General features: G+C 41.0%; 1 protein-coding gene across 2 annotated transcripts in view; it reads right to left on the bottom strand.

The window, feature by feature from the left end:
* Cdyl (chromodomain Y like) overlaps window positions 1–21427 on the bottom strand; it is a 147483-nt gene that overhangs the window by 42707 nt on the left and 83349 nt on the right. For both annotated transcript variants that reach the window (XM_042680353.1, XM_042680352.1), the window contains exon 2: window positions 18328–18994. In XM_042680353.1, coding sequence (XP_042536287.1) covers window positions 18328–18994 — 667 coding nt within the window. The remainder of the gene's footprint in view (window positions 1–18327; window positions 18995–21427) is intronic.

Below are 21427 nucleotides of genomic sequence, written 5' to 3'. Positions count from 1 at the left end.
TTAGTAATACCTTTGAACTTACTATGTTTACATTTCTACTTGTCTTGATGTCTTCCTTAAAATAAAACACTGTACTTCCACACTGTAAGATGTCTTAAATCCTTTTTCAAGAAAGGTCTAGAGGTAGATAACTTGCCAGAAATACTTCATGATTCCCTTCTACACAGCTCATCTCTCCCAATACTGCCACCTTACAAACCCAATCAATCCTTCCCAGAACTCAACCAGACACAACTTCCTCTCCAACCACGAGACTCCTTTCTCTCCAGTTGTACTGGGGCACACACATGCTATGCTAAGTTACAGATTCTTTGTAGCTGGTTTCGACTTGGGAAGCACCAGGCTCTGGGGACAGCATACCAATGACACAGTCATATTTGTGACACCAAATGGACCTCTGGATACTTGGCACATAGTGGTCAAGAGTGTTTTGATTCAGGCACTCATTCATCAATGAGTAATTCTCCTGGCAAGGTACATAGGGATAAAACCATGGAGTTGGCTTTCTAGAAACTTAGTCCAGCAGGAAGAGAATAAGAAAATCAGCACCACAACTTAACCTGAGCAGGTAACCACAGGCTGGCATAATTCAAGATGCTGACCCTATAGGGCTGGATAGATAGTATTATTTTATGGATTACAGCTTAAATGAACAGCTTAACATGCTAGGCATGCAGATATAACCACAGGTGAATGCTGAGAAGCTGCAAGATAGAGAGGAAGAGGGGATGGAAGGGAGCAGTCAAGGGAGGCTTCTTCTAGAAAGTACCAGTGATCTGACAACAGGAATACAGAGTTAACTAACCAGATAAAAAAGAATGGGAAGGAAAATGGATATATGTGCAAAACCATAAGGAAATTAACATGTTGAATTGAAATCCTGTTGTACAACTACTTAAAGATAATACTAAAACAAAATAAAGCCAGTTGGGCTGAGGATTTAGCTGAGTGGGAGAGCAGACCCTGAGTTCAGTCCTCAGCTCTGAAAAACAAAACAACCCCATGAGGGAGGAGAAACTGGCCAATTCTAAAAAGTGAAGAAGCTGAGTAAGCAATGAAGGACCAAACCTACAGATCTATAGATTATAGTATGAAGTTTGAATTTTATCTCAAGCACATCAAAAACCCAAGGAAGAGTCTTAAGATATATATGATACATAATTTACATGTAAGGTACACTTCAGGTGGCTAACTGCAAGAATTGACTGAAAAACGGCAATTAAAAAAAGAGACATCAATTGCTTGGCCTGGAGGGTAGCAATGATTGGTCATGGGGTGGTATGAGCTTGATGATACTAAGAATTTGGGGCAAGGAGCTGGTGGCTCACACCTGTTATCCTAGCTCCTCAGGAAACTGAGATTTGAGGATCAGTTCCAAGCCAGTAAAGCATAGGAAAACCTGTGAGACTGCAATCTCCAATTAATTACCAGAAAACTGGAAGTGGCTTGAAGTAATAGAGCACTAGCCTTGGGCAAAAAAGCTCAGGGATAGTGCCCAGGCCTTGGGTTCAAGTTCCACAACTGACAGAGGGGGGAAAAAAGATTATGGGGCAAGGTAAGGATGGCTCTTGGCTTGGGTAGCTAGAGATGGAGGCAACAGTTATAGAATTGGATTAGTACTGACTACAAAGCAGTTAAGAGTTTTTCTTTTCCCCTAATGCTTATAATAATATGTATTATTTTAAAATATTAAAACAAGGCTACTGGGGTAGCTGAGATCCAGGAACTGTAATTCAAAAGCCAGTTGGGCAGAAAAGTTCACATAACTCCATCTACATCCAAAATAATCAGAAAGCAAGCCAGGCTAGAGGTATGGCTCAAGTAACTGCATGACACATATATGCATAACATGCAAATAGAGCATATATCATGTGACATACGCATGACACATACATATTTATACACAGATGAAAGGCATGAGGCATCTTATCATCCAATCCTAACCATTTGCTCGTATACTTAGCATACCATATCTGTACATGGGTAGGGGGATTTGCAAACCTGTCTTGAAACCTCTGAGAACCAGACAAATAGAACCTAGCAAAGAACACAGCCTCTACACAGATATGGAAGGGGACCACATGTCATGAAAGTTATCTCCAGTTAGTAGGTATCACAGCCTTAACCAGAAAAGGGCAGAAGAGCTGGATGTATAAACACAAAGTGGGCTGGAGGATTTGTTCCCCTAGATAGAACCAGAGAAACCACAACAAAACACAGCTTAAGGTGATTTTGCACTACTCTTCTTGGTTTGTTGCTATTAAAACTGTGGTAATCTAGGTAACCATACAAAGGGCTTCCTGTATTTTACAACGTTCATTTCATCAAGTGAGGTTTGTCTGGAAGAACTCTGAAGTCAAATTTAAGAGTAGAAATGGGAGAAATTTGCTTTCTACTTTTTCCTTCATAGTCCATAACACATTGGTTCCACCCAGAGACTGTAAACACTGTACCTCAAATGACACTGTGTGTAACATGTCACATGTACCAAGCTTTTGTGGGCTGGGTGACTTTGTACCTTCAATGTTTGTGAAAGACAGATACAAAGAAACAGCCATGCTCATAGAATACCAGCAACAGAGTAGTACACATTGTGATCTTTTGTACCACAGATAATATTCACTTTTTCACAGTTCCCCCTACAAAACCAAAATGTCATTTAACCTTTAGAAGTAATCCCAACTATGCAAACTACTAAGCTTTCCTGAAATTGTCATTCAAGAAGGAAACATTACTATTATAAATGTTAACATGGGATAATTTAAAATATTGGCAAGATGAAAAATAATCTCCATTTACTTTATGGACTTCAAGTAAGAATGTCTGCTGTTATATCCAATGAAATTCATAGCACCCTTCTACTGGGAGGCACTTTTATGACTGGAGAAAATGCAACTATCCCATTGCCAATATAACACTTAAATGAAAATTGTAGGCACCCCTCCTCATAGATTATGCTGTCTTATCATGTATAATTCTAAGTTTTTACCATAATTAAGTTTTTTTCTATCAATGTTCCAACTGCCCTAGTGACACAAGGAATTTCCAGTGATTATAGCTAGCAAGAGAAATGGTCTTGTAAAAATGAACAAAACTAGCTCATTATCCATTACTATACTAAATTATCCGAGGTTAAGTAACCCATAAAAAGGCTTATTTAGTTACTTGGCAGGCCCACAAGGGCCTGGAGTCCTCATCAGCTGATCTCTGGTTAGGAGACCATGGCATCATGGTGGGAACATGAGAATGATGAGAGGGAGACATGGGAGAAGAGACAGACCGACACCAGGGAACCAAAGCACTATGTTAATCTGTTTGAATATACCCAATACCTAATCACTTCCCTCTAGCTATTATTTCTGAGAAACAAACTCCCAACACATTAACACTTGGAGGACACAGTCAAACTACATCCAAATCATGGCCCAAATGCAAGATCTGGTTATGAGGTTACTAACAGTTAAGAAGCCAGTAGTGAGGAAGTGAAGGGTTCCTAAACATGAAAGCAGTGGGGTCTTCAGCTCTAACCCAAGCAGAGAAAACAGCTTCATGAATGTAATAATCCCATAAACACAAATTGTGTGACCATTTCCCCTTTCATTACTACTGCTCTAAAACAGCAGTCCCTCCTTTTCTACAAATTGCCTCTCAATATGCCTACCACTCAGTGTACTAAGCAAATCATCTCAGGCAAGGTACTGAAACACAGTCCTCCTAAGTGATGAAAAATACTAAAAACTGTCAAGAAGACAGTTCAGGATTGTCCCAAGAGAGATAGTGGCAGTACAAGCCCCATAAATGGTCCTTCAGATTAACCAAGAGTCCCAAGTAGGTTTAGCATTCTCATTAGGTTGAGAAGGGTGGAGAACACAGGAAAGCACAAACATACCATCAGAGTCGGGATCCTCATTGGGTAAACCCAGGTACAGTAAGACTGTGACTCTCAATCATTTTGATAGCTGTGCTGCCATAGAAAGTAGTGGCCATCTTTCTAAGATTGTGTCCAGAAAGCTTTCACCAGGAGGTCTTGCGGATGACACAGGGACGGAGGGTCTACATCTCTAAGTGCAAAGGCTGGTAACAATCACTGCAGTCTACCACTACACTATTTTTTTGGGGGGGGGGGGGGCAGTCTGGTCGTGGGGCCTGAACTCTGGGCCTGGGCGCTGTCCCTCAGTTCTTCAGCTCGAGGCTAGCACTCTACCACTTGAGCCACAGCACCACTTCCAGCTTTCTTTTTGCTTATGTGGTGCTGAGGAATCAAACCCAGGGCCTCATGCATGCAAGGCAAGCGCTCTACCACTGAGCCACCTTCCCAGCCACTACCACTACACTCTTTAATGGATAATATAGTTGGGTTCCCACACAACCATCTGTCCCAGAAACACCAGGTCATTTACCATTTCTTCCCCTTTTTCCCTTACATGCCCGTCGGCCCAAGTAAAACCTGCAATGGCAGACATATTAACATGCTTTGGGGTGATCAGGCAGAAAGGGATTACTTTACATTTAAGAACCTAGTATGGGGGCTGGGAAGGTGGCTCAGTGGTAGAGTGCTTGCCTTGCATGTATGAGGCCCTGGGTTCGATTCCTCAACACCACACAGCAGAAAAAGCCGGAAGTGGCACTGTGGCTCAAGTGGTAAAGCACTAGTCCTGAGCTGAAGAACTGAGGGACAGCACCCAGGCCCAGAGTTCAGGCGCCACGACTGACAAAAAAAAAAAAAAGAACCTAGTATGTTCCCATTTAAATTTTTTTTTTTTTTTGGTCCGGTTGTGGGCCTGAACTCTGGGCCTGGGCGCTGTCCCTCAGCTTTTCAGCTCAAGGCTAGCGCTCTACCACTTGAGCCACAGCACCACTTCTGGCTTTTTTCTTTTTGCTTATGTGGTGCTGAGGAATCAAACCCAGGGCCTCAGGAATGCAAGGCAAGCGCTCTACCGCTGAGCCACCTTCCCAGCCCCCACTTAAATTTTTAAGCACAAATAACTCTTGAATAGCAACAGTTGTGGCAGGGAACCAGATGATCATAAATAAACCTGAGTATAAAGTGTCATTGGCTGAAAGGGTAGGGGCAAGAACAAGTAAGAAACCTATTTGCTCTGAAGAGCAAACATAGAGCTCAGAAAAAATTCCAAATTTACAAATACTTTGCAGGTAAAGTTTAAATGTTTCTTAATACTCTCTATTTGGAATGCTTCAGTGGATTCTATTTATGGTCTTAGGCTGAGAGTCAGTTATATTAGATCTTTATCACCAGAGGAAATGGGTATTTACTATATTAGGGTAATTACTTTTTTATGAAGACAGTTTATCTCATTAGATGTCACCACTCCAGTAAGAGTCACCACTCCACACTGCTCCTGCCTTAAGGAATACTGCCTACAACTGTTGGCTGTAACTTTCTATACCATGGGGTGGCCTGGCCTCTGATCTGGCGATGAGTGAGGTGATTAGTGGCTCTGTCAACTACAAAGCATTCAAATGGACTCCTATGACCAGAAACATCTATCTGTTGCAGTGGGCTAGGAACTCCCAGAATCCACGGGTGGTGTCATGATCTCTGAATGCTCAGCACTCATCACAAAATCTGGCATACAAGTAGGTATGTGCTGAAGGGGCATGGAGTTTCTAGAAACTCCCCTGTGAAGAGGTAGTTGCCTGCCAGTGTATGGCATGAGATACACACATGTCAGAAACTAAAAGCAAGGTTTTTAAAAAAATGCCTTAAGACCAGAAGAAAAATTATTTCAGGAACTCAGAAACCATTAAAGATAGGTAATCAGGAGTGTGGAATTGTGCTGCAGCCAAGTCAGATTAAGCACAGCCAAATGCTGGCATGGGAGCCCAAGTCACCAAAGTCAGAGGGGAGGTACATTCAAGGTTCCCTGGGTCAGAGACTCCTAATGGCAGGTAATTAGATCTTGCTTTCCCAGTAGCACTGGGAGACTGAGACTTAAAAGCAGTAGTCTGCGTCTCCCAATTTAGATGGGAATGCTCTTTGAAACTTCCATTGTTTGTGGAAGTTGAATAAATCTTTTAACTTCAGTTTGACCATATAAAATGATATAGTATTAATTTTCATAAAAGAATAATGCAAAAACACATTAAGATGAATCATAAAAGAAGAAAATGCTAGCTGGGCTCCAGTTGCACACACCTATAGTCCTAGCTACTTGTCTGATATCTGAGGACTAGAATTTGAAGTCCATGCCATTTTAATCTCCAACTGACCACCAAAAAGCCAGAAGTGCAGCTGTGGCACAAGTGGTAGAGCCTAAAGCAAACAGCTCAGGGGCAGGCCTTGAGTTCAAGCCCTTGAACCAGCACTGTAGAACACCAGTCTTAAGCAAAAAAGGTAAGGGACAGTGCCCAGGTTGAGGAGTGGCAGGTGGGGGAGGGGGGGGGGGGAAGAGGAGGAGGAGGGGGGGGAGGGAGGACAGAGGAGGAGAAAGATGATGATGACAACAACCACAAAGAAGAAAAAGAAAAGGCAGCAGTGTCATTCCATACACTTAGTGGCCACCTACCATGTGGCATGGAATAGAAGGACAAGATTACAGAAAGTTCCCTTGTACACTTCCCATTGAAAAGGACAAGAGCACAAGCCTGTTGAGCTCATCAGCAGGAAAAGGTACTCTTAAGTTTTTGGGGTGGGGCTCAGGTAACCACTGGGCAGCTGGAATCCCACCCACAGCTATTTCCAAGCAATGCTTTGAGACTTTTCCTGATGGCCTAGTAAACTACATAGGTGTCTTCTGAATATGGATGACATAACAAGTAATGTTTTATTACTTTATGACATAGCAAGTAAGGATACAGCTGATCAGGTAAACAGTAAGGATGCAGCTGATCAGGTAAACAAAGAGCAAACAGCTAGGGAGGTAAAAGGTGAACAAAAGGTGCTCTGGGCACAAGTATTTTATAAAGATAAAACAAAGTTTGCCAAGGATATGTTGGAAGAGAATGGCAAGATCATCAACAACGGGGAAGAACACACACCAGGACAGACTCAGGTCTCAGCCAGGAAGCAGCTTTGCAGATGCACCAACCAAGGAGAAGAATTCTCTGCTTGAAGTACTAGGGGGAACAGAAATTCTTAGGGTAAGAAGGTGTGGGAAAGGACAGGAGAGTGAGCACTAGGGGAGTGAGGAAGATAGCACTATGAACATGAAAGCCGTATTCCCCAAGTTGCAAGGCAGGTAAAAAGGGATCCTACAGGGATTCAGCTTAAAATGAATGGAGCCAGAATGTTAACTGCCTCAATTACTTCCCTGAGTAACTCTGGTCTATTGCCTGCAGACTTCCACGGCATACTAGAAACAAACCAAACATTAGACTGGTATGTGAAGCTTTATGAACAGACCTTGGTGCAGTAAGCACCAGGGACACATCTGATATCTTTGATATTGAGATAAAACAGGTACATTCTGGCTTGGATAAAATAATCTTTCCAGGAACAGTTTATAAGCCCCTTTTCTTTGATCCGAATCATCATGGGGAGGCCCTGTTCTTGCTGCTACCCTTAATTACTATTCTGGAAATCCCTACAAAACTGGACTTTGTGCAGTCTGCCTACCTCCTCTGCAAACTCTCATACCTTATATGGTGGCTAGTTCTTTTATACTGGAGTTTTTTAGATAGTTCTCTAGGAAATGGGCTCTCATCCATTGACTAAATCACTTCAGTGAACATTTCTGTACCCAAAGTAAAAGAGCCTTGGGGAATTTTAAACCCTAGTATCTTCCTATCAACTATTCCTGACAATCTGTCTTTGAATAGCCTTTCTTCATTTGTTAATGTGGCTGACATGTAAAACGTGACACAGAACTGGACATAAGAAGGGAATAAACGTAACCTCTATCTCACACGGACAAGACTATAAGAGGATGAAGAACAACCAGTAGATTCAAGTGGAAAGACGAACATAAAGCTCAGTCTCCTGGTGAGCAGCATCGAGGACGGGGCTAATTTGGAGGATTTGATTCTGTTTGAACAGACTGCTCACAAGCTGAACATGACATGACTTTGAAGGTAATAATCAAGTGATTATCAGCACACAAGATATTCTCTGATATGCATTCTACTTTAATTGTACTTAGTAATTTTAATTGTGTTAAGACTGCCTAGAGTTCTGCCAGTATCTATTTCCACTGCTACTGTCACTAGCCCTGGATCTCCTTGGGAACCACCCTATCCTCCCCTGCTTAAAGTTAAAGGGTTTAAAGGTTTATCTCACAAGGAAATTTTGCAGAAGAGAAACATTTCTATCCTGACATTACTTTCCTTCTACAAAAAATGAGGCAAACACAGCCCAGAGGAGGATAACCAGCAGGCTGGGGCTTGGTAACTTGTCAGGCCCTAAGCTAGTAGTGCTTGGATCTTGGTTACATGAGCCAAGAGATATCATTTTCATTGACTTATTTGTTTCATTTGAGCTCAGTTATACATATCTGAGGAGAAAAAAGTCTTATTAATATAGTACTTACAAGAAGTGTGAATTATAAAAGTCATTTGTCCCTATCATGTGACACATTAGAAATAACAAAGTCAGAAGTTGGTTTTAGTATAGATTTTTCTCACCAAGTCTGCAGTCACTTCTATCAAAACACTTTCTCCTTTACAACCAGTCTCATCTGTAAAACAGGATTCTATGAAGCACAGTGGAGCTATGGACTTAACAAAGACAAAGGCAGAGAGTAGCATGCTCAGAAGTCAGCCTGGACAACCTGCATACTCATTCACCTAGCCATAAAAGAATGCTTCTGGAAGAACATTCCAGAAGATCAGATCCCTTCTGCAGATAATAGCAATAAAATGGAAGAATAAAATAAAATAAAATAGAATAAAAATGGGGAACAACTGGGACTCATTACAGGTATTTAGCCCCCACTAGTACTACAGCAAATATCAAAGCAATGAGAGAAAAAAAAAAAATTTTGGGGTCCGGTCGTGGGCCTGAACTCTGGGCCTGGGCGTTGTCCCTCAGCTCTTCAGGTCAAGGCTAGCGCTCCACCACTTGAGCCACAGTGCCACTTCCGGCTTTTTTCTTTTTGCTTATGTGGTGCTGAGGAATCGAACTCAGGGTCTCAGGCATGCAAGGCAAGCACTCTACCACTGAGCCACCTTCCCAGCCCCATGAGAGAAAATTTTAAAAGGAATTTAATCTAAAAAAGTAACTTTTTTATTCTTTCCTTGTACCAGTTCAAGTTACAAATATCTTGACATTTGACTTAAGAAATCAAAATTTCTTTTAAATTATACTTAGAGACTCTAAATTAAAGCAATATCCTTTCACACATTCAAAAGTGAGCAGGAACCATAAAGTTAATGCCATTTAACTTGAGGCTTTCCAGTTGCTAAAGGCAGAGGCTAATTTGCCCTACTGCATTAGTGTGAGCCTAAGAAGTATACCCTTAGGAAGTATGTATACTTCAGCTCACACTATGGTCCCTGATCAGTGTTCAATAAGAGCTTACCAACACACTCTCAATGGTACAGGAAAAATATGTATGTGCTCCTAAACAGGTATGCACAGTCATGTAAACGAGTGAGAAGGAGGAAGAGAAAGTAAGCAAAAAAGCAAACTAGTAGTGAATCTGGGTGATGAATATATAGGTGTTTTTTTGTGTTTTTGCCACTTAATAAGAAAACACATGTAAAGTTTGAAACTGAAGTGATGAGTCTTAAACCAGAAAATCCTCTAAGACACAAAGATAAATGCAAAATGAAAATGCCAGTCTTTTTTTTTTTGTTGGGGGGTGTGGGGGTGGGGGGGGGAAAGGGGGGGTGTCGGTCATGGGGCTTGAACTCTGGGCCTGGGCACTGTCCCTCAACTCTTCAGCTTAAGGCTAGTGCTCTACCACTTGAGCCACAGCATCACTTCCAGTTTTCTGGTGGTTAAATGGAGGCAAAAGTCTCACGGGCTTTCCTGCCTGGGCTGGCTTTGAACCTCGTTCCCCAGATCTCAGCCTCTTGAGTAGTTAGGATTACAGGCATGAGCCACTGGTGCCCAGCAATGCCAGTCATTTTAGCAGTATTATTTCATTTAGCAACAGACAAGTATATAAACTTTATGCTCTCTTTGGGGCACTCAGTGGAAATAATGATAAACTTTCCATTTTGCTCCAAGTATTGCTAAATTACCTGTGTAAAAACTGGTATTTATGTTACTTTTCTTGTAAGTAAGATATGTGTTAACATTTCTGCAGTTGTAACGTCATTAAAATTTATAGGGAGGAAGACCATGACAACAATGCACCCCAGTGTATACAGTCATGGTTTTCACTTAAAGGATGCATTAACACTACAGGATCTTTGTGGGATGTGTGTGGGTGAGGCTGAGGACCTTGGATACATTCCAATGCTAAGACTACTACTGTCATCTAGATGGTGGAGAGGCCCAATTCAAAGCTGCGCAAAGATGATAGGTTCAATATGGGCTAGGTCCAAGCAGTAAAAAAATAAAATAAAATAAAAACCTCAAAAAAGAAAATGTATGAAAGAAACCTGCCAACAGCAGTTATTTCTGGAGTAAGAAAAGGTAGGTTTTCCCCCCCTTTTTGGAAGGTGTAAGGGAGGACAAGAATTAAATTAGATGTTATTTTATTAAAATCTATATTAAAAAGGAATTAGAGAGCTGGAAGTATAGTGCAAGTGGAAAAGGGCTTGCCATGAGCAACAATCAAGTGAACAAGAGGTCTTAAGTTCAAGCCCAGTACCAGGGGAAAAAATTATAAAAACCTAAAGACCATCTTAAGTCAAGATACAAGTAAAGATACCCCAGCTAGGGCTGAGGTAAAGGCGGGGGGGGGGGGGGGGGGGGGGGCGCGCGCTTCAGGGGAGGAAGAGAATGATGTAGTTCAATGCTAGATCACATGTGCAAGTCTCTGAGTCCAATCTCCAGCACTGTATAACTGTTTTACAAAGATATGCTAACCTAAACAATTTCAAGAGTGTAGGGCGGAGGATGTAGAATGAATATGTATCAATATCAATATGTACCAATCTGTCTAATATACTTACTGATATTGATGTGTGTATATGTGTACACACACACACAGAGAGAGAGAGAGAGAGAGAGAGAGAGAGAGAGAGAGAGAGAGAGAGAGAGAGAGATCTCATTCTGTAAGAATTTAAAATACACTGTAAATGGGGCTGGGAATGTGACTTAAGAGGTACAGCGCTTGTCTAGTATGCATGACATTCTGGGTTCTATTCCTCAGTGAAGTGATGCTGTGGTTCAAGTGGTAGATTGCTAGCCTTGAGCAAAAGCTCAGAAACAGTGTCCAGGCCCTGAGTTCAAGCCCCAGGACTGGGGGGAAAAAAAACTGTAAATGGAATCATTTGACATCATTTTTACTGAGTTTACACAGTGTTCTACAGAGCTGAAAACTGCAATAAAAATGTAACACAGGCCAAAAACCTTGGCAAGTGCCACAATCATCTGAGTGCTTGCTAGATTGCTGAACCTCTGACTTGAGATTCCAATTTAGGAGTTAGGCACAGGGCACAGGTTCCAGGTGCTGCTGGCATGGGCCTGGGTACCATATGTGCCAAGTCAGTTTCTAGACTGGCAATGGGGCTTGGAGACTGGCTTACTGGGTAAACACTGCCTGCAGTCCTGTACAACCAACACTTGAAGGGCAGGAACGACCAAGTCTCTGAGAAGGTGCTTCCTCTCACAGTTTAAGCTGGTCAGTCCTGATGCTCCATTTTCCCTAGGCAAAGGTGGGCTAAGTTCATACCCTGACTGAATCAGAATATACTACCTCAGCCGGGCGCTGGTGGCTCACGCCTGTAATCCTAGCTACTCAGGAGGCTGAGATCTGAGGATCGCAGTTCAAAGCCAGCCCAGGCAGGAGAGACCGTGAGACTCCTATCTCCAATAAACCACCACAAAACCGGAAGTGGCGCTGTAGCTCAAGTGGTAGAGCGCTCGCCTTGAGCTGAAGAGCTGAGGGACAGAGCCCAGGCCCAGAGTTCAAGCCCCACGACCGACCAAAAAAAAAAAAAAAAAAGAATATACTACCTCAAATACACTGCTTTGACACACGGATTATTTTGAGTTGAAGGCTATAGGCTCTGCCTACTGCCTTTATACATAAATTTTCACTTGTAAAGATGCCCCTGTCTTTAACATCAGAAAAATCACCCCCATCACTGCAGAGATTCAACTGAGGTGAGCCTGCATAAATATGGCTTTCTAAAAACTGGCTTTGTCCTCTATTAGTTTGCATTTATTTTTATTTTCTTACAGCCTGCCACCCCTAGAGGCCCAAACCTTCCTGGGCCTTTTTTCTTTCTCCATAGTTTACTGGTTGTTGTTAAAACAGTGTAGCGCTGACATTTAATCCTTTTCTGATGTTTCTTCTTTCTGGCAGCACCCCTCTGAGCATATAAAATTAAAAATATTAATAAAACATGATGTCCCTTTTTCCTATTTATCTGTATTTTTATAAGTTTAATTCACAGGCCTGGCAATTACAGAATCTAAGAGAATTGGGTAACATTTCTTTTTTTTTTTCCTATACTGCTTAGGCTAGTTGAACAGGTTACATTTTAGTTCATTGTTACATAAAATTACAAAAGGGAAGATTACAAAAGGGAGATTACAAAAGGGAAGGTCATACTTCAATAAGAACTATATCAAGGGCTCAAGCAAGGTGTGAGAAAATTGAAAACATGAAAAGGAACAAAATCATAGGTCTATACACTCTGACTAATCACTTGCTCCACTTAAGAAACCAAACTGGAAATAGTGATGCATATTGGTATGCTTGTGGCAAAGATTTACTCCTGAACAAAACGCTGAAACAAGGGCAGAGGATGACCCATTACAACAATGATACCTACAAGACACTATGTTGGAAATGAACTTTACAACTTTGGGGGTGGGGGACTTAGTAGGAGAACAAAAAGAGAAAGGGGTAACAATGCTGGATAAGAAATGTACTCATTGTCTTACTCATGTAACTGTAACTCCTCTGTACAGCATCTTCACAAAATAAAATTTAAAAAAGAAAAAAAAAAAAAAAGGTTTAGTCCCCTTTGGTCTGTTTTTATTTTTTGTTTTTAGATTTCCTAAATTTAGTAACTTCAGCTCCTAAACAAAGAATTGAGGTAATACATGTGGATATATTCAGTGTGGGCCTCTTACACAGGAAGTGATATCAAATATTTGCTGTTTCCAAAATGAGATTAAAAAAAAAAGAATCAAATTTTCATACATATTTTCAATTGTTAGTCTGCTCTAACTTGGCTTCTAATGCTCCTTTCAAGTAGACATCGCCTTTGCAGCTACCTCTAGACTCAGAAGTATCCTGACATCTTTACCTTCCCCCAGGGTCAGTTTTGGAGCATTAGATACTCACTGGTCCCTTTTCTGAGAGTTCTGTTGCAGTGGTGATTATGGTTCCCTAGGAATCAAAAGACACAGAGCTAGATTATCTATGCCCATTCTCAAGATGAAGTCATACTCTGAAGAAATCAAAATGAACATCCTTAAGGAAAAAAGGTATGGAAAGGTCTTTTCAGTCACTAACTTTCTAAATTTCTTGGCTTTTACTTGGATGCTTACCAGCCACATCTACATAGTAACAATGGTAGAGTGTATTCTTTAAATTCTGTTCTTTTAATTTTGCTGCTATCATTTTTTAATTTCCTACTTGTGGAATAATGACTGATTACATAAATTCATGACAGAATAGTCATGACAACCCACAACTTAATGGGAAGGTGGCTCAGTGGTAGAGCGCTTGCCTTGCATGCATGAGGCCCTGGGTTCAAATCCTCAGTACCACATAAGCAGAAAAAGCCGGAAATGGTGCTGTGGTTCAAATGGTAGAGCACTAGCCTTGAGCTGAAGAGCTGAGGGACTGTGCCCAGGCCCAGAGTTCAGGCCCCACCACCAAGAAAAAAAAAAAAGAAATTGCTTCTTTTGTAGGACCAATTAAAGACTTTTGTAGGACTAATTAAGCAATTAGAGCAAGAAATCACCATTCACTTACTATAATGATAACTAAGAAAAAGACAAGTCATCCATTACACTTAAAAATTTCTCCCATTTTTGAGCACACACTAATTGCATAAAATTATAAATTGTATCATGTAATTTTCATACATGTATATATTTTAATCATTTTTGGGGGGTTTGTCATGGAACTTGATCTCTGAGCTTGGGCACTGTCCCTCAGCTCTCTACTGCTTGAGCCACAGCGCCACTTCCAGTTTTCTTGCCTGAGCTGGCTTTGAACCGTGATCCTCAGATCTCAGCCTCCTGAGTAGCTAGGATTACAGGCACGAACCACCAAAGCCCGGCTATTTTCATCATATTTAAGTCCCCATTTCCCCTTTCCCCCCAATTCTTGCTGGTCCTCTTCCTCTTTTCAAGTAATGCCCCTTTTACTTTCATGACTATTTTAAACTGAGAATTCACTCTGAGAGAAAATACATTATACTTGTTTTTGTGAGTGTAACTTATTTAGCATAACATGATGATTTCCATTTCCATCCATTTTCCTAAAAATGACATAATTTTTGTTTAATGGCTGAATATTCCAGTGTGTGTATACATATATATACATATACATATACATATATATATGTGTGTATATATATATATATATATATATATATATATATATTTCCTTTTCAATTCATCCATTAATGGACATGGGTTGATTCCATAGTTTGGTTATTGTTAACAGTGCTGCAATAAACATGGATGTGCAAGAATCTCTATTGTATGCTGACTCTGGTTCATTTGGAGTGGTATAGCAGCATCACATAGTACTTCCTTTTATAAAAAAACAGAGAGGGAGAGAGAGAGATAACTATAGTGGTTTCCATAGTGGCTACACTTATATTTCGATCAACAGTGATTAAGTGTGCCTTTCTTCTCCACCACACTGGCCAGCATTTATTGTGTTTTACTTTTCTTCATGATAGCCATTCTGTCTGGCATGAAATCATGAATTGTAATGCAGTTTTATCAGTTCATTTTTTAAACCTTTGTTTCATCCTCAGAAACATTCCCTCCTGTTCATAGATACTCAAATATTTGCTGTTTCTAGAGGCAAATATACCCCCCCCTCCAAAATAAATAAACCCATGATTAACGTCTGGAATAGGAGATGGTTCATTTCCCAATGATTCCACTGGTATCTGCTTCAATTAATTTTAGAAAAACAAATCTTACAAAGTGCTAAAATTAATCTGGGAAGGAAAAACAAACAATGGCTTTAAAATCTGCTATACATGGATCAACAGAACTTCAGTATGTGTTCTCTTCATTCAAGAAAGAGAAATACTTAGCTTTCTAGAAATTTGTTTCTGGCCTAGACCCCTCCTCATCTCAAGAACACCTCTTCCCAGGCGCTCTCTTTCCCATTTGCTCTGAACTAGGGCCCTGAAGGGCTCATCACAATCTTATCTTCAATGAACACTCACTCTATCGGAATCATTTCATGTACAGGCTTACACAGAATCTGCTACTTATCAGGCAGTGATGTGAAGAGGTATTCCTTCTTGGAGCTTACACATTAGTAGACAAATGATGAAGTAGCTCTCTGCCACAGGAAGGGGGAAGGCACTACAAAGCAAAGGAACTGAGCCACCATCTTTGCCATCTTGTGTATTCAGAAGAACATGTCAAGAGGCCCCCAGGGGAGAAGGTACCTATTCTTTTCCATTATAACTTAAGATTTTGTACTTAACAAGTCACTTTTGGTTTAAATTTAAAGTACTTTACGGACATTTTCACATAAGGAAGTTAACAAAATCATATTTAAATAGGAGCTATTAGCTTCCTTATATACGAAATATAAAGAAATGGGGCTTCTGCCCAGGGCAAGTTTCCTTTGTGAAAGACATTACTCAAGAGCAATGTTGTTTGCCTGGAGGACATGAGTGGAGCAAAGCAGTGTGGGAAGCAGTAATCAGTCAAAGCTGCTAGGTTTAGTGAAAAAGAACTAGAAAGCCATGTTGGCTCAAAGTTTGTGAATCTTTGCCAAAATGAGCACACACGCACACCATTTTTGTGGACCATAAAAGGGGGCCCACAGAGCTCCTGAAGCCATTTCTGCTCCTCCTAAAATAAAATAACAAAACTGAAACTACTCTCCAGCCCAGGGACCTAGCATGATTAGGCAAACACCCTGCTGCTATTCATACACAAAGGAATACAGTTACATTCCAATCAAACTTTATGTAGGACACTAATTTTTCTGTCTACCCTCCCTACTCCAACCCCCAGTACTGGAATTTGAACCTAGTGCCTTATGCTTCCTAGGCAGATACTCTACAACTTGAGCCACACCTCTGGTCCTTTTTGCTTTCATTTCTTTTCAAATGGAGTCTTGGCTTTTTGGCATGGGCCAGCCTAAACCAAAATCTTCCCATTGATGCTTCCTCCAGTAGCTGGGCTAACAGATGTGCACTACTATGCCCAGTTTTTAATTGGTTGAGATGTGGTCTCAAAGTATTTTTGCCACAGCTAGTCTCAAACTGTAAACCTCCCAGTATCAGTCTCCCAAGAAGATAGGAATACAGGTAGGAGCTACAGTACCTGGCTACGTTTTAGTTTCTTATATTTCAAATCTTGGTAAATACCCTCTTGATTTTCATTTTTTTTAAAGCCATTAGAAAATGTGAAACCCCTTCTTGGCTTATAGGCCATACAAGTCAGGCAGAGGCTCCAGGATGCCAACCCAATGCCTGCCCTGTCATCAATAAAGGTGCAGCCAGTTCTCCATCTAGGCAATAAACTAGAATGAGGAGAAATATAGGAAGAGAAACTGGGACACAACTCTGATTATCTCATTGAATTCAGCTCACTGTGCCAGAACCACCTCTCCCAGGATCAACTTCTCTGCCTGGATGACAATCTCCTCCACTTTTAAACTTCCATGGTCCTTCCCATACAAATGAGTAAGAGAGAAGAAACTGTTTATGTACACAGGCCAGCTCAAGGGCAGTTATCACACCTATAAACAAATGCACTTGTCCCAGGTGAGAGCTGACTTGAAGCAGGACGAGCAGTATTCATCATGTATTTGAAAAAATATTACTAGCAAGATGGCAATTTTCTGCCCAAAAGGAAATCCAAGATTACAGAATATACGCAGCCCTAAATGAAAACCTGTTGAATGCATAGTTAGAACAATGTTGTAGGGGAACACTTCTCTGTGGAGGAAAGTGGCTCTTCAGCAAATCAACAGCACTTCATTTTCCACTATTCTACTGGGATTGGATTGAAGGATACATATGCATATGCACATGCATGAGTGCGCAATTGAAAACTCAACATAAAGGGCCAGAGCTCTAAAGAACCACAGCTCCTGAGGTGATGGAGGAAGAAGGGGCACTCTGTCCTGGTACCAACAGAGCAGGTACAGGTCAGCCTACAGGCCTTCAGGAGCAGAGTCATTCCCTAAAGCAGTCAGGAGGGGGCTCATCAGCTTAGCTAGTGGAAACCAGCCTGTGCAATAGTGACAGGAAATGAATGGGAGCTGTCAATGGCAGGAAACAGAAGAGCTATCAGATAGCTGTGGCAAGGACTATTAGGTGATATAGCATATATGTATCATGTATGAGACCTGACCTTTGTTATCTCTAGCAGCACACCTATGGCAGTTTAAGACATAACCCAGGCCTAAAGTGAGGCATGTCCAGTGGAGCTTGGCTGAGAAAAATATGTAAATTGTGTAAAAATGGCTAGCCTATAAATTGTGGGGAAGGTCTGAGAAGGATTTATGGGCAGGTCATGTCACAACCAAGGAAGATATACATCCTAGAAGTGGGCACGGTGAGGATAACACAGGAACAGTGTTCAATGCAGTCCTACTATGAAACAAGAACAGCAAAACCTGACCACCTGAATGACACAGCAAAACAGAACTATTTTTGAACCTCCAGTAGGAAATGCTAAAACCATTTCTGGTTACTCAAATGGGCATGCTAAACAAGAGGCATAGCTTGCAAATCAATACCAGCCATACTTAACTGAAGGTAGGTTCTTAACATCAGACTCAATGTCTAAGAATATATAAAGGTAGCTACCTACTTCAAAAAACGAACAAAAAACTAAAACATATTTATTGCAAGACACTGCTTAGAGCAATTCAGTGTGCTGAGACAGTAAGGGTGGCAGAGACAGCTGGTGTTGTCTTAAAAGACAAATGCCAAAAACCAGGAGGAAAGAAATGTTAGGTTAGGTTGGTAAGATCTCCCAAAGGTCTTGCAGACACTTTCCTACTTCTGAGAAGGACCCTCAGAGTCACTGCCCATAGTTTAGAGCAACCGTTTATGGCAGCCTACCCAAGCACTCACCTTTTCCATTAACAGCCAAGCCTGTGGCCATGGCTGCGGTCACAGGGCCAGACACCTGAGGCACTAGTGGATGTATTCGGGGCCTGCTCCCCATTCTGGCTCGCTCTGCACCAGGGCCCAACAAAGCTCCAACTGGCTTCTCTGCAGCTACCTCCGGCGCTACTGTGTCCTCTGGTCCCTGCTCGACTGGGTCCAGTTTCTCAGGGCTCTCACTCTGAAAGCCGTCCACCGAGGTCCTGCTCTTAATGGGGCTCTTAGGCACAAGGATCTTGATACCTGACTTTGCGAGGTCCATGTTCTTTCGGCTTGAAAGAGATGGAGCTGTGTTTTTCCTGAACTTCTGGCTGGCAGCAAACAACTGGCTGGTTTTGGTCTCGTGGTCTTTGCCGATCACTAGTGTCTTGGGAGAGGTCTTAGAGAAGCTGCTGTTGGTGGACCTGGAGATCTGCTTCCTAGCATTGTTGGGAGAGGTCCTATTTGCACGAGCTAGGCCACTCTCTTTCTGCTTCTCACTGTGGCGGCGGTTGAAGTCATGAATGTATTCCTCACAGTTCACCAGATGTTGCTCGGGCTCCCATGTGTCGTCCTCGCTGTCATAGCCTTTCCACCGAACCAGATACTCTGTCTTCCCTTTTTTGTTTTTTCTTTTGTCAACAATCCTTTCAACCTGGATATGAGAATAGAAAAAATTTATAAAACAAAACTAACTACTACGAGAAAGATACAAGTTTAATCAGAAAACATGAAAACTAATGAAAGCTCATACAATCTTACTAGTTAGGAGGCTAAGACTGAGACTCACAGTTAGAAACCAGCTCGGGCAGACAAATCTGAGACACTTCTATCTTCAATTAACCAGCAAAATGCCAGAAATGGAGAACACAATATCATCAGCTATGAATAAAAAAAGCCAACAGAAAGAGGCTCTGAGTTCAAGCCACAGTACTGGCACAAAAGAAAACAAAAAAGCATCATGGATCATCATTAAAGTCTTTCTTCCTCAACTCTACTTATCTGAAAATAAAATAGTAATAGAACACTTGAGATTTCTTTGACTCATAGGTTCAAGTGAAAAGCTCAAAGATTCTGCTCAGAATATCTATCTATCTATCTATCTATCTATCTATCTATCTATCTATCTATCTATCTATCTATCTATCTATCTATCTATGTGTCAAAGAATTACATGAAGCCCATTTATAGGTATAATTTTTATGTTGCTATGTTTCAGATGAAATAAAAATGTTTTACCACAAGAAAATAATTTCAAACTAAATTCTTCCTTTAAGTATTAAATCAGAAATATATTTTCAGTTATCAGTTTGCGGGGGGGGGGGGGGGGGGGAGGAGGAGAGAACGCTGTGTTTTATTTCTCCACTGAACCCTTACAGCCTCAGTTGGTTCTTAAAGAGATGAGTGAAGCAGCACTAGTTATTATATCTGGGTATACTTAGATGACCAGAAGTAGGCAATAACCTAGGAGGGACTAGGAGCCTTCTCAGTTGTGCAGAAACACATCATTTACTGTATTCTTCTAAAGCACTAAGTTAAGGCTAAAAAGGTAATTTGTTGTAATAAGATGCTCTATGATGGTCAGGTTAAATTTATCTTCAAATATTGGCTTATACTTGTAACCTTCTAAAGATGCCATTGATCTTTGAATTATTATCCATAAGTCATATATGAAATTTATAAACTCACATACACAGGCTGGCTTGATTTTGATATTCAAAGTGTAAATGAGAGATCCATAATTCAAATGAAAAAATTAGTATAACACCCATGTGTTACTGAAGAAATATTTCATATTTGTTGCTACTTCTACACTTAATGTAAAAACTACCAGACTTCTCTAGTGGCCACAAGTTCTGTTTGTCACTTTGGGTGGTATCATGTCTGGGAGACAGATGCTACAGCGAGGTAGCAGCTCTTTATACACAAGGTCTAAGTACATCATTATCAAGGACATCAGTTAAACTCTAGCAAAGTTAAACACTGCTGTGCCTAGTTCTTTAATACTAAAAAATAATGTAGGCTGTTTGAACACAACTGTATGAAACTCCAGAAAATACCTGTCCTCATCACTTCCTGTAGTCAAAATCTATAACCAACACCCCAGTATATCAATGTAAGATACAGAGGATTAAAACTCCAACTACAGAACAGCCTAAAATGAAACACATACTGTCTCTATGGAGAGGATTAAGTAAGCCATGTTTGTTACAAGACAGAGTTCACACCTAACAGATCTCCTGAGCCAGAAATTAATGTCAGAACAATGTGAGCCAAGTCTACACAGTCCATAATACAAGAAGGAAAGCTTTTAAAGTGCTTTTCCTCAGCTTTTTCACTTGTGAATAGCTATGCATAAAGGTGCAAGCATTTCAATTTAACAAAAAACATGTATTTCTAGAAACTTCCACAAAAACCAATTTCATGGCAGTAGAAGTTTAAAAGTTTTAAAGGGAAGGGGTTAAGAGATCATCCATCCCTTAAGGGAAAACTATGCTTAATCCTTTTATTTGTTCCTTCCTAAATCAATTTCCATTCCAGAAACATGTACTCTCAGCCAGAGGACCCCTTTTTCCTTTCCTTCATTTCCCTGAAGCTGAGGCAGGGGTGTAGGGGGCAGAAGTAGGCTTCTTTCCCTTCCTTCCTTTATCTTGTATTCCTGGGTTTTCTCCTCTAGGCCCTTCAGCCCCTGCACATCTTCAGCTGTGCATGTGTGCACGCACTCATGCATACACACAAGCTGGTCCCTCAGATCTGATCAGTGGCTGGACTTTTTACAGATACTAAAGGAAAGCAGTAGTACACCAGAGGTTGGTACCTAGAGAATAAGGTCTCCCAGCCACTAAACTCTGCCATGGGGGCAAAAGAAACAGGTATAGATAATACATAACTACTAAGGTGGTATTATACAAGAACTCATTTATAATGAACTTTGAATTTTACAAATTTTATGCACTATAAATAATATTGTTCTTTTAATTTTCCAAGTATTTGTTTGTTTTGTTTTTGTTTTTGGGTCCGGTCGTGGGGCCTGAACTCTGGGCCTGGGCACTGTCCCTTATCTCTTCAGCTCAAGGCTAGTGCTCTA

This window comes from Dipodomys spectabilis, unplaced genomic scaffold, assembly GCF_019054845.1.
Source record: "Dipodomys spectabilis isolate Male_0828 unplaced genomic scaffold, ASM1905484v1 ptg000059l, whole genome shotgun sequence".
NCBI classification, from domain to species: Eukaryota; Metazoa; Chordata; class Mammalia; order Rodentia; family Heteromyidae; genus Dipodomys; species Dipodomys spectabilis.
Note: the sequence above shows the minus strand (reverse complement) of the source record. Positions and strands in the feature narration are given on the sequence as shown.